The 14,255-nt window shown below is 45.7% G+C and overlaps 2 protein-coding genes and 1 long non-coding RNA gene across 3 annotated transcripts in view; all 3 read right to left on the reverse strand.

Moving 5' to 3' along the window:
- Window positions 1-4,469, reverse strand: part of LOC127184127 (uncharacterized) — a 67,237-nt gene extending 62,768 nt beyond the window's left edge. Inside the window, exon 1 of the long non-coding RNA XR_007830101.1 lies at window positions 4,298-4,469. This is a non-coding gene — a long non-coding RNA (uncharacterized LOC127184127). The remainder of the gene's footprint in view (window positions 1-4,297) is intronic.
- Window positions 1-14,255, reverse strand: part of Lca5 (lebercilin LCA5) — a 46,466-nt gene that overhangs the window by 27,152 nt on the left and 5,059 nt on the right. The window lies entirely within an intron of this gene.
- Window positions 11,999-12,373, reverse strand: LOC127183864 (60S ribosomal protein L31-like). The gene has a single exon (XM_051139966.1). It carries the CDS (start codon window positions 12,371-12,373, stop codon window positions 11,999-12,001), a length of 375 nt encoding a protein of 124 aa, XP_050995923.1.

The following is a 14,255-nucleotide window of genomic DNA, read 5'->3' on the forward strand; positions in this document are numbered from 1 at the left end:
AAAATGTGAAACAAAAGCATAAGCTTTAAACATATTTGATGAAAAAAAGCATCCTTAGCACATAAGTATTTCATAGTACCCTGTTTAAAAAAAGACGAGATACAGAAATTAAATGAGGCTGGACGGTGGTGGCACATACTTTTAATCCCAGCACTTGCGAGGCAGAGGCAGGTGGATCTCTGAGTTTAGGCCAGACTGGTCTACAGATTGAGTTCTACAATACACAGTCTACACAGAGAAACTCTGTCTCAGAAGCGGGGGGGTGGGGGTGGGGAGAGAGAGAGACAGAAGGAGAAGAAGAAGGAGGAGGAGGAGGAGGAAGAGGAGGAGGAGGGAGGAGGGAAAGAGAGAGATGGGATTTGGTTACTTTTATAATGGGATTAATTCCTCTCTTCATATTGGGAAGACAGAGCCCTACTGATGAAGTTACTATCAATAGTAGAGCACTTCGTAATACATGAAAAGACGTATGTATGCACAAGGCAACAACACCACTTACAGCTCCCTGATAAACTACAACTACCAGAATGCCACCAGGAAGCTCCAGGTGAGCTATTAAAGTAAAGAGGATGATCTTGACTTTCCCCATTTGCTCTACAGTCCGGTAAAATCTCCAGGATGTACTAAAAATAGGACAGACTGGGTATGTTGCTCAGAGGCACACCACTGCCTAGCATGAGCAGCACGTGTAAAGCTGTGGGTGCAGTGGAGAACACTGACAGATAAGAGCACACAAAGCCCAGGAAATACACAGTATGGGTTAGATACAGTTCAGAAGCCTTGTCCCCAGAAGGGCTATGCTCGGGTTGGTGATGTCTTTAAGACACCAGATGCATACAAAGTAATTAGGTCATAAGAGTATTACCCTTGGAAAGAATTAACCCTGGTCTCCCACAGTGAGTTCTTCAAATGATGTTTTGCTGACAGAAAACCAAGCCTAAACCAGGCATGATGCCACATACCTATAACTCCAGCTACAAGAAAGGATGAGGCAGGAAGATCATGAGTTCCAGAGCAGCCTGGGCAACTGAGCAAGGCTCATTCTGAAAGGAAAATAAAGGGGTGGGGATATAGCTCAGTGGTCAAGGCTTCTCTATCGTTGAAAACGGACACCTTATTCCAGATGGGGGCCCATGGGTCAGGTCTGAGCCTGAATCCCTGTGGCTTCCTGTCTCACTACGGGATCTCCATCACAGAGCAATTCCATCATCTGCTGTCAGATTCTCACAGGAGACCACAGAACCCAATCTTGGGTTTCCAGTCTCTACATTATGAGCTAAATAAACCTTTCTTTCTTTTAAGTACTCAGCTTCAGGTATTTTGTGACGTGACAGGAAAAAAATGTGTAACCTTTTATTTTTAAAAAGTAAATGGATAAATAAAATGTTTACAGCAATGGGTTCTCTAGGGTAGGGGCTGTACAGTAGAACTCTCAAGCACGTCAGTGGAGTTCTACAGTCTATGTTCTCTGAGGTCGCTGACCACCTGTACAACAGGACTTAAAATATCGCTGGTGTAAGGGAAGAACAGACGCTTATTTCGTTTTAATGAATTTAGATTTTAAAAGCCACATGAGCTGGTGGTTTTCTTACTGAAAAAGAGCTCCTGGGAAGAAAGAGAGTAGAATGTAGTGTCAGTAGTGGGCACTTCTATTGTATAGAACTGTTCACCGATGACTTCAGAAACCATAATCTGGGGAGATTTAAAGCAATTCCTATAAGGCAGAAGGAATTAAACAAATGAGGTGAGGAATATAAGGTGGGTGGCAACAGCAGGAGGCCACCAGTTCAAATTACTTTGAAACACAACTTGCAGGGTAGAAGGCAAGAGCTGACAGCAGGTGTTGTCCTCTGATCACTACACATACATGCACACACACGTGCGCGCGGGTGCACACACACACACACACACACACACACACACACACAGAGAGAGATACACACACACACACACACACACAGATACACACACACACACACACACCAGTAAAGACGTTTTAAATATGTAATAAAAACTGATGGCAAAAATGTTAACAGTTGATTTAGGTAATCTTTGTTGGTACTGTTGTTCTCAGACTAATACTTGTGCAGCAGAGACAAAAGCAAGTTGTTGCAACAGTTGACTGGAATTTTCAATATGGAAAAGATGAAATCTGCTTGTATGAGCTCTAACATCCTAAAGCCCACAATCTGAATTAGAAGCATCGATATGAACGCATGGTGACTTTTACCTTTCAACCTTTTCAAAGAACATATTTTATATCTAAGTCCAATGAGAAATCCTAGAAACAAGAAACTAGGCACTCCCACACATCATATCCACTTCCTTGTAAAATGTCTGCTACCATGTCTGAAGGCAGAGGCATGCAAATGTCTGCTACCATGTCTGAAGGCGGAGGCATGCAAATGTCTGATACCATGTCTGAAGGAGCAGTTAGGTAAGATGAACTGAAGAATCCAATGGTTTGGTTATTCTAGAAAGCAAAGAAGTCATGAGCTGCTGCTGAGAGGATGTGAAAGGGCTCATGTGCCAACGTGAAGATGCTCTTAGTGTTCAAGGAGAGAACACTTTAATCATTTATAAGGATTACATCAGTAAGGGACTAAAACATGAAATATACTTATTCCCACAAGTTCATGAGATGCTGAATGAGTCTCCAACTACTGACCTTTGCAAGATGCTGGGACAGGGGAGCGGGAGGACACTGCACATATATCGTGCCTATGCTGCCAAAGCTGAAACTCAAAAAAATTGAGGTAAAACTTCTTTATAGAATTACTTTTAGCTGGTACTGGCACAGCAACAGGCTGGTTGATCAGTGAAATCGAATTGAAGACCCAGATATGAATCCACACACATATGGTCACTTGATTTTTGACAAAGAAGCCAAATCCATTCAATGGAAAAAGGATAGCATCTTCAACAAATGGTGTTGGTCTAACTGAAGGTCTATGTGTAAAAAAATGCAACTGGACCCATATTTGTCACCTTGCACAAAACTCAAATCCAAGTGGATCAAAGACCTCAACATAAAACCAGAGACACTAAGTCACTTAGAAAAAAAAGTGGAGAAGAGCCAGAAACATACTGGCACAGGAGACAACTTCCTAAACAGAACATCAACAGCCCAGGCCTTAATGTCATCAATTAATAAATGGGACCTCATGAGGCTGAGAAGCTTCTGTAAGGCAGGAGACACTGTCAAGAGAACAAAGCGACAGCCTACAGACTGGGAAAAGATCTTCACCAACCCTACATTTGACAAAGGTCTAATATCCAAAATATATAAAGAACTCAAGAAATTAAACACCACAAAACCAAATAACCCAATTGAGAAATGGGGCTTGGAACTAAACAAAGAATTCTCAACATAGGAATATCAAATGGCTGAGAAACACTTAAAGAAATGCTCAATGTCTTTAGTCATCACGGAAATGCAAATTAAAACAACTCTGAGATTCCATTTTACACCCATCAGAATGGCTAAGATCAAAAATTCAAGTGACACCACATGCTGGCAAGGATGTGGAGAGAGAGGAACGCTCCTTCATTGCTGGTGGGAATGCAAACTAGTACAGCCACTTTGGAAATCTATCTGTGCTATCTCAGAAAACTGGGAATAGGGCTTTCTCAAGACCCAGCTATTCCACTCCTTGGAACATACCCAGAAGATGCTCCAGCACACAACAAGAAAATTTGCTCAACCATGTTTATAACAGCCTTATTCATAATACCCAGAACATGGAAACAGCCTAAGTATCCCTCAGTAGAAGAATAGATAAAGAAACTGTGGTACATATACACTATGAAATACTACTCAGCTATTAAAAACAAGGAATTCTTGAAATTTGTGGACAAATGGATTGAGCTAGAAATGATCATAATGAGTGAGTTAACCCAGAAGCAGAAAGACTCAAATGGTATATACTCACTTATATCTGCATACTAGCCCAAGGGGCATGTCCCATGAAAGCCTTCACTTACCAGGAAATTGGGACAGAGGGGAGGACATCCTATTGGGACTCTAAATGAGAGAAGCACGGGAGAATAGCAAAGTAGAAGGATCCAGAGAGTCCTAGAAACCTACAAATAGAACATTATGATAGGCAGATTTGGGCCCAGGGGTCCCGCTCAAACTAAGGCACCAGCCAAGGACAATACAGGCTGTAAACTTCAAACCCCTACCCAGATCTAGCCAATGGTCAGAACATTCTCCACAGTTGAGTGGAGAGTGGGATATGACTTTCATACGAACTCTGGTGCCTCACATTTGACCATGTCCCCTGGATGGGGAGACCTGGTGGCACTCAGAGGAAGGATAGCAGGCTACCAAGAAGAGACTTGATACCCTATGAGCATATACAGGGGGAGGTAATCCCCCTCAGGAACAGTCATAGGGGAGGGGAATAAGGGGAAAATGGGAGGGAGGGAAGAATAGGAGGATACAAAGGATGGGATAACCATTGAGATGTAACAAGAATAAATTAATAAAAAATTTTTTAAAAGATTTACTTTTAGCAAATAGTGGGAAAGAAAATAATAAAAATCCAAAATTAGAACTCTGTCAGTTTGCAACCACTCACAAAACAAAGAAACAAAGCAACGACCACTCACAATGGAAACACCATAGGACAGAGACACATAGTCATGTACCTCCGGTGGGGATACAACTCCAAATAAATCTATTCTCCTGCCTCAGTGTTAAATCTGACTCTGATCAAGCCTCCAAATATAAGGCAATTTACAGAAAGCGGTGCAGGTAGTGTCGACTGTAAACTAAAACATCTTCATGACGAAACTGCAAGCGAACAATCTGTGCTCAAGGAGCTGCCTGTGCACTGAGCCTTAACAACAGATTTCGACCTATGTGTGGCATCCCTGCTGCGACTCCAACAACCTGCCGAAGAGAACATAAGGTGACTCAGCTTAAACACTGGCTGGGTATTAAATGTTACGAAATTACTGTGCTTTGGGTGAGATACAACTGTGAAGTTTGTATAGGTTATAATCTCTGCCTTTAGAAATATTTGTTCAAATACTATAAAATGAAATTAAAGGATGTCTGAAGTTTGCTTCAAAATCACTCCCGAGAGAAAGACCAAAACGGAAGTTCACCAAGAGCTGGCAACTGTATGCATGAGGTGGTGAAGAGAAACATCTTCGTTATCCTGATGCTGATGCTTCTCTGAACGTACAGGAGAGGCAGAGAGAGGAGGCCAGAACCTTGCACGTGCCAAGTACATCCTCGTCCACTGAGCTAAATCTCCACTGAAAACTTAACCCTTTGACCTTAGTCTGATGTATCACTGTCCACCACCCTCAAGATGTTAAACTCTCATTAATGGATCTGAAATCAACAGTTCTGATGGCAAAGCACTAATGTATTAAAAAAAAAAAAATCAAGTCTGGTGAGAAGACTCAGTCAGAAAAAGGGCTTGCCATGCAAGTGCAATGACCTGAGTTTGCACCTCACATTTGAAAAGCTAGTTGCAGAGGTATTTATCAGTTACCCCAGTGTTCCTCACTCTAACTGGCCGAGAACAGGGCAGACTAAGGTCTCAGGCAATAGCCAGCTTCACTCAGAACATCAAACAGTTTAGACTCTGAGGGCTACAAAGAGTCACATGAGTAAAGTGTGCAACCACAAGGGCAAGCCCCACATGGCAAAAGAAATAAACAAATATGCTTTTCCCATAATGGCATATGAACAAATATTAGCCAATTGTAATGACTACTCTGAAGTAAACTTACTCCTGTCCGCTATACCTGGGAGGAGAAAAAAAAAAAAAAAAAAAAAACATTCCAAGGACAAGTGTTTTGAAGAAGACTGAGGTCACAAGACTCTTATCTCGTTTTCTGGGAGTTTTCTCCCAAGTACTCAGAGTTCTACTCGACAACTCCACTGCTGATCCATTCCAATATCCTGACACTGAAGCTGCAGAGACAGGAGGGACCCTGGGGTGTGCTGTGCAGCCAGCCTAGGCAAACTGGTGAGCTCCAGGTTCAGTGACAGATACCTGCCTCAAACAAAAAGGTAAAGAGCAATTGAGGAAGACATCTTGTCAGTCTCTGGTCTCCACATGCACACACATGTATATGCACCAAAAGTAAATAAACGCCAGCCTGATTTGTCCCCTCTGCCATCCATACAGTGAGACTACTAACAGCAACTACTAGAAAACTGTAACTATCGCACAATTAAGTCTAGTTCATTTGAATGCTGATAATGTTAAGGTTAATTATGTAAGGTAAAGATACACCGTTTTTATCCACAAAGTGATGTAGCTCCTGGACCTCAGCCATTGACAAGGGGGAAGAAAACACAGACCAGCACTCTTCCCTCCCCCCAAGTACTTGCAATTAAACTGCGTGGGATTCCCACACTGTTATCCAACTCCTCCTCCCCCACAAATGTTGTTAGTTTTTTGTTTGTTTGGTTGGTTAATTTGGTTTGGTTTGGTTTTGGTTTTTTGAGACAGGGTTTCTCTGTGTAGCCTTAGCTGTCCTGGACTCGCTTTGTAGACCAACTGGCCTCGAACTCACAGAGATCCACTTGCCTCTGCCTCCCGATTGCTGGGATTAAAGACGTGTGCCACCACGCCTAGTTCCCCACAAGTGTTTTAAAGACTTATACTTTTTTTTTCTTTTTTGAGCCAGTGTTTCTCTCTGAGTAGCCTTGGCTGTCCTGGACTCACTTTGTAGACCAGGCTGACCTTGAACCCACATTGATCCACCTACCTCTGCCTCCCGAGTGCTGGGGTTAAAGGCATGCGCCACCACGCCAGGCAAGGCTTTTACTTTTTATGTTTAGTTTTCCATCATCCATGGTCAACTGGGTCCAAAATTATTAAACGGGAGAGTCCAGGAATAAACAACATGCAATTCTAAATTGCAACAGTATTCTTAGCAGCATGGTACCCTCTCAAGTCTTTCCACTCTGTCCTGCTTGGGATGTGAATCATCTATCTGCCCAGAGTGCGCACACTGTATATGCTACCCGACCATTACTCATGTAACAGCCAGCCTGGCTACCAGGTCAGCTCCACTGAACCACGATGCTTATGTTTAAGCAATACCTTATTTAGCGATGGTTCTAAAGCATAGTATCAATGATGCTGCAATCTGGATGTATAAAGGGACACCCTTCTTCTGTTGATTGAAAAAGTTGTAAGTTCTCAATAAAGGAAAGGAAACGAAACCAAAGACTATTATAGACTAAAACCTATAGTACAAGATAGTCCAAGAAAAAGACTGTACTTACATAACTTTATTAAGGTTTTTTTGTTTTGTTTTATGTTATGCAGAATTTATTAAATGAGCATGGGGGAGAAGCATAAGGAGAAAAGGGAGAGAGAGAAGAAGTAGAGGAGGCAGAGCTATTACAGTATTTATAATTGCATTCTTATTGCTAATCATAATGCTTAGCTCATAAGGTATACTTTATCCTATGGATATAAACCAGAAAAATATAGACTTGGTTTTACACCATCCCCAATTTCAGGTGGAGGCTAAAGAACATAGTCCCTGAAGGCAAGGGGGACTACTGAATTGCCGTTTTTGGATTATGAGGATTTAACTCACTCTCATTTTAGATGGCTGTGACATTCATCTACATGATAATTTTTAAGCTTTATATTTTAGAATATAAAATTAACCTTCTTTTGCTGAGAGGAAAAAAAATGTCTGTTACTATATCCCTAACAAATACTAGCTTTTAATGCTAGCAATAGCCTGAACCCACTCCATCCTTCTTCTGACATTAGTCTTGAATTTCCTACTCCAACTGTATGTGCAGTTGGGGAGGAGATGCTATATGTGCAGTGAGGGAGGGGATGCTGTATGTGCAGTTAGGGAGGGGACGCTGTATGTGCAGTTAGGGAGGGGATGCTGTATGTGCAGTTAGGGAGGGGATGCTGTATGTGCAGTTAGGGAGGGGATGCTGTATGTGCAGTTAGGGAGGGGACGCTGTATGTGCAGTTAGGGAGGGGACGCTGTATGTGCAGTTAGGGAGGGGACGCTGTATGTGCAGTTAGGGAGGAGATGCTGTATGTGCGGTTAGGGAGGGGACGCTGTATGTGCAGTTAGGGAGGGGACGCTGTATGTGCAGTTAGAGAGGGGACGCTGTATGTGCAGTTAGGGAGGGGACGCTGTATGTGCAGTTAGGGAGGAGATGCTGTATGTGCGGTTAGGGAGGGGACGCTGTATGTGCAGTTAGGGAGGGGACGCTGTATGTGCAGTTAGAGAGGGGACGCTGTATGTGCAGTTAGGGAGGAGATGCTGTATGTGCGGTTAGGGAGGGGACGCTGTATGTGCAGTTAGGGAGGGGACGCTGTATGTGCAGTTAGGGAGGGGACGCTGTATGTGCAGTTAGGGAGGAGACGCTGTATGTGCAGTTAGGGAGGGGACGCTGTATGTGCAGTTAGGGAGGAGATGCTGTATGTGCAGTTAGGGAGGAGATGCTGTATGTGCAGTTAGGGAGGAGACGCTGTATGTGCAGTTAGAGAGGGGACGCTGTATGTGCAGTTAGGGAGGAGATGCTGTGTGTGCAGTTAGGGAGGAGATGCTGTATGTGCAGTTAGGGAGGAGATGCTGTATGTGCAGTTAGGGAGGAGATGCTGTATGTGCAGTTAGGGAGGAGATGCTGTATGTGCAGTTAGGGAGGAGACGCTGTATGTGCAGTTAGAGAGGGGACGCTGTATGTGCAGTTAGGGAGGAGATGCTGTATGTGCAGTTAGGGAGGGGATGCTGTATGTGCAGTTAGGGAGGAGATGCTGTATGTGCAGTTAGGGAGGAGATGCTGTATGTGCAGTTAGGGAGGAGATGCTGTATGTGCAGTTAGGGAGGGGACGCTGTATGTGCAGTTAGGGAGGGGACGCTGTATGTGCAGTTAGGGAGGAGATGCTGTATGTGCAGTTAGGGAGGAGATGCTGTATGTGCAGTTAGGGAGGAGATGCTGTATGTGCAGTTAGGGAGGAGATGCTGTATGTGCAGTTAGGGAGGAGACGCTGTATGTGCAGTTAGAGAGGGGACGCTGTATGTGCAGTTAGGGAGGAGATGCTGTATGTGCAGTTAGGGAGGAGATGCTGTATGTGCAGTTAGGGAGGAGACGCTGTATGTGCAGTTAGAGAGGGGACGCTGTATGTGCAGTTAGGGAGGAGATGCTGTGTGTGCAGTTAGGGAGGAGATGCTGTATGTGCAGTTAGGGAGGAGATGCTGTATGTGCAGTTAGGGAGGAGACGCTGTATGTGCAGTTAGAGAGGGGACGCTGTATGTGCAGTTAGGGAGGAGATGCTGTATGTGCAGTTAGGGAGGAGATGCTGTATGTGCAGTTAGGGAGGGGACGCTGTATGTGCAGTTAGGGAGGGGATGCTGTATGTGCAGTTAGGGAGGAGATGCTGTATGTGCAGTTAGGGAGGGGACGCTGTATGTGCAGTTAGGGAGGAGATGCTGTATGTGCAGTTAGGGAGGGGATGCTGTATGTGCAGTTAGGGAGGGGATGCTGTATGTGCAGTTAGGGAGGAGATGCTATATGTGCAGTTAGGGAGGGGACGCTGTATGTGCAGTTAGGGAGGGGACGCTGTATGTGCAGTTAGGGAGGGGACGCTGTATGTGCAGTTAGGGAGGGGATGCTGTATGTGCAGTTAGGGAGGGGACGCTGTATGTGCAGTTAGGGAGGGGATGCTGTATGTGCAGTTAGGGAGGGGACGCTGTATGTGCAGTTAGGGAGGAGATGCTGTATGTGCAGTTAGGGAGGGGACGCTATATGTGCAGTTAGGGAGGGGACGCTGTATGTGCAGTTAGGGAGGGGACGCTGTATGTGCAGTTAGGGAGGGGATGCTGTATGTGCAGTTAGGGAGGGGACGCTGTATGTGCAGTTAGGGAGGGGATGCTATATGTGCAGTTAGGGAGGGGACGCTGTATGTGCAGTTAGAGAGGGGACGCTGTATGTGCAGTTAGGGAGGAGATGCTGTATGTGCAGTTAGGGAGGGGACGCTGTATGTGCAGTTAGGGAGGGGATGCTATATGTGCAGTTAGGGAGGGGACGCTGTATGTGCAGTTAGGGAGGGGATGCTGTGTGTGCAGTTAGGGAGGGGATGCTGTATGTGCAGTTAGGGAGGAGATGCTGTGTGTGCAGTTAGGGAGGAGATGCTGTATGTGCAGTTAGGGAGGGGATGCTGTATGTGCAGTTAGGGAGGGGACGCTGTGTGTGCAGTTAGGGAGGGGATGCTGTATGTGCAGTTAGGGAGGGGATGCTGTATGTGCAGTTAGGGAGGGGACGCTGTATGTGCAGTTAGGGAGGAGATGCTGTGTGTGCAGTTAGGGAGGAGATGCTGTATGTGCAGTTAGGGAGGGGACGCTGTATGTGCAGTTAGGGAGGGGACGCTGTATGTGCAGTTAGGGAGGGGATGCTATATGTGCAGTTAGGGAGGGGATGCTGTATGTGCAGTTAGGGAGGGGATGCTATATGTGCAGTTAGGGAGGGGATGCTGTATGTGCAGTTAGGGAGGGGACGCTGTATGTGCAGTTAGGGAGGGGATGCTATATGTGCAGTTAGGGAGGGGATGCTGTATGTGCAGTTAGGGAGGGGACGCTGTATGTGCAGTTAGGGAGGGGACGCTGTATGTGCAGTTAGGGAGGAGATGCTGTATGTGCAGTTAGGGAGGGGACGCTGTATGTGCAGTTAGGGAGGGGACGCTGTATGTGCAGTTAGGGAGGAGACGCTGTATGTGCAGTTAGGGAGGAGATGCTGTATGTGCAGTTAGGGAGGAGATGCTGTATGTGCAGTTAGGGAGGAAATGCTGTGTGTGCAGTTAGGGAGGAGATGCTGTATGTGCAGTTAGGGAGGGGATGCTATATGTGCAGTTAGGGAGGGGACGCTGTGTGTGCAGTTAGGGAGGGGATGCTGTATGTGCAGTTAGGGAGGGGATGCTGTATGTGCAGTTAGGGAGGAGATGCTGTGTGTGCAGTTAGGGAGGAGATGCTGTATGTGCAGTTAGGGAGGGGACGCTGTATGTGCAGTTAGGGAGGGGACGCTGTATGTGCAGTTAGGGAGGGGATGCTGTATGTGCAGTTAGGGAGGGGACCTGTATGTGCAGTTAGGGAGGGGATGCTGTATGTGCAGTTAGGGAGGAGATGCTGTGTGTGCAGTTAGGGAGGGGACGCTGTATGTGCAGTTAGGGAGGGGATGCTGTATGTGCAGTTAGGGAGGGGATGCTGTATGTGCAGTTAGGGAGGGGACGCTGTATGTGCAGTTAGGGAGGGGATGCTGTATGTGCAGTTAGGGAGGAGATGCTGTGTGTGCAGTTAGGGAGGGGACGCTGTATGTGCAGTTAGGGAGGGGATGCTGTATGTGCAGTTAGGGAGGGGACGCTGTATGTGCAGTTAGGGAGGAGATGCTGTATGTGCAGTTAGGGAGGAGATGCTGTGTGTGCAGTTAGGGAGGGGACGCTGTATGTGCAGTTAGGGAGGGGACGCTGTATGTGCAGTTAGGGAGGGGATGCTGTATGTGCAGTTAGGGAGGAGATGCTGTATGTGCAGTTAGGGAGGGGATGCTGTATGTGCAGTTAGGGAGGGGACGCTGTATGTGCAGTTAGGGAGGGGACGCTGTGTGTGCAGTTAGGGAGGAAAAGCTCTAAGTCCTTTTCTGTCTTCATACTTAACACTTTCAGGGGTTCAGAATTCCAGGTCAGGTCAGTTTCTCTAGAACTCTTGGAATACTGCTTCTCTGGCTTTTAACTTTCTGTGTTGCCTGGGAGTCATTTGTCCTGGTCATTCTCTTATTAAAGATATTTTGACCTCTATGAACAATAAAATCCCCTCCTGTATAGAATGTGCATTCTAGCAGTTACCTCATTTTCATTCCTTAGTAAGCCCCACACCACCTGGAACTACCCCACATTTCACCCTCCCAGTTCTGGTAATCCTCAAGACTTTTCTACCCTGTTTGAAAACTCAATTTTTTTTGGCAGTTCTCTAACTTTATTTGACATTCAGCAGGTTAGTTTTCATCCACGTAGACCGTCTGTAGATTCTTGAATGTGACAACAGGCACATAAGTTACCAATGTGTAGAGCTTGTTTGATGAGTCCTCATCTTCATTTTGCTTCTGGACAAATGTACTCGGATGCGATATGGAACACTCCTCATTCCTTGGGCCCATACATCTTTGTTGACCTTGGTGTCTACGTGCACATCTGGAGTCCCCATCTCCTTCATGGCAAATTTCTGAATTTCTTTGAGTGCCCGAGGAGCACACTTCTTGAAGCCCACTCCATGGATGCGTTTGTGAATGCTGATGGTGTGCTCTCGGGTCACCACCTTGTTTCATGGCGGAAGGGACCTTCTTCTCGCCACCCTTCTTTGAGGGAGCCATTCTGCCAGGCTAATGCTGGAAAACTCAATCTTTCACCTGGCTTCCTTCTCATTCTCTTGGTGCCCCAAGTATGTACTCCAGCTACCGCGCCCTCTACTGGCTGCAGCCATGGAGCTGCCCTGATAGAGAGGCTGCCTGACTCCACGTGCTGCTTGTCCTATAGTACAAGTTTCCGAGTACAAGATGCTGGAGAGTCACATGTAATCTGGAACATTCTGTCCACCTGCAACCATTTGCTTTGAAACCTACACTAGTCAGGTTTTCCATAGACAGCTTTTTCCAGCATCACCAGTAACAGTCACCGTCCTAAATCCAACAGCTAACGTCCACCCCATTCTGACCCGACCTTACAGCATTACTGCCTTCCTCCAGAAAACATTCTCTTTTCTACCTGATGCCCAAATGTTTAAACACCTAATGTACCAGCCACCCTGGCTTTTCTTTTTTCTATACTCTCTCCTTAGGTCATCTCTAAGACTGACTTTCAAACTCAAATATCCCCTCTTCCTATTGAACAAATCATTTCAAATTTACATGTTCAAAATTTAAGTGCCTCCATTCCACCCTCACCTCTTACCTTTTCTCCTGACCTCTCTAAGGGGCCTCTCTCTATTAAATGACTCCAGTTACAAATCTAAGTTCACCTGGGTCCTTCTCTCCTCACATCTCTGAGTCATACAAAACCTGTTTACCCTGCAAGCACTGTTTTGTAGATCTACCCACTTCTTGCCATCTGTACAGCCCGAGTCTGAGTCCATCTTTTCTCAGCTGGACCTCTGCACTGGCTGCTGATGGCCACCTTTCATTCCCACAGTTGATTCCTCACGCAGCACCAGAAACAGCAACTGGGAGCAGGGATTACGACAGCAGCTCAATCCACTTCAGTGGCTCCCTGAGACCATCTGAGTCCTTAAACTCAAGTGTGTCTAAGAGTTCACACTCTGCTTCTTTGCCTGACCATGTCATGACACTGCTCTCGTTTCTTTCCCCTAAGATAAGTGGCCCTTCTGTGCTCCCCACCCGCCAATCCTTGTACTGGCTTCATTCTCCACCTACAACGTCCTACCAGTGGCTCCCTCAATCTGGTCTCACCAGGAAGGCCACCTTTTCAAACAAACACTTCAGATTGAATTAATTCTCTTACAATGCACCCAGTCACTCTATTCTTCAGGTCTGTTCTTCTGTCTAGATAGGCCTTATTAGCAGTGGAAATACTCTTTTATTTACTATCCGAAATTTTTATGGGTTTATTTTAAATAACTGAGAAATCTAATAGGGCTTCAGACAAAGTGAAGTTCGCCTGCGTATATGTCTGTAATTTGTACTTGACTAATACTCTGGTTTGGAGGCAAGCTATCTCAGGTAGCCCAGGCTGATCATCACTAGGTAGCGGAAGATGGCCTTCATTCCTACTGCTGCATCCCAAGTGATGGGATTACAAGTGTGAGCCACCACAGCTGGCTTAGGCATTAAATAAACGTAATTACTTCCTCTCCTTAAAAAAAGATACGTAGCCTAATGAAACATAGCAAGAAAATGACTTCTAATGACAATCTGCTATACTCAAAGATCAGTCAGTGTTTTATTCAACCATTATCAAAGAAGCTTCTTCCTGCAGTGGACAGGAACAAATACAAAGACCCACAACTTGACAATGTGGAGAGAGCGAGAGATTTTGGAACACTTGGTCCTAAATGGAATATCTCCATCAGATCCCTCCCACTTTGGGCTCGGGGAACTCTCTGCAAAAGGAGGCAGAAAGACTGTAAGTGCCAGAGGGGACGGAAGACAACAGTGAAACACAGCAGGACCAAAGCACACACAAACTCGGGGAGGCTGTAGCAGCATGTACAGGCCTGCACAGCTCTGGGCCTGACAGAGT

This window comes from Acomys russatus, chromosome 32 (genome assembly GCF_903995435.1).
Source record: "Acomys russatus chromosome 32, mAcoRus1.1, whole genome shotgun sequence".
In the NCBI taxonomy this organism is placed as follows: domain Eukaryota; kingdom Metazoa; phylum Chordata; class Mammalia; order Rodentia; family Muridae; genus Acomys; species Acomys russatus.

Excerpts from the sequence above, each read along its gene's own strand:
- LOC127183864 (XM_051139966.1), bottom strand. The coding sequence starts at position 12,373 with ATGGCTCCCTCAAAGAAGGGTGGCGAGAAGAAGGTCCCTTCCGCCATG.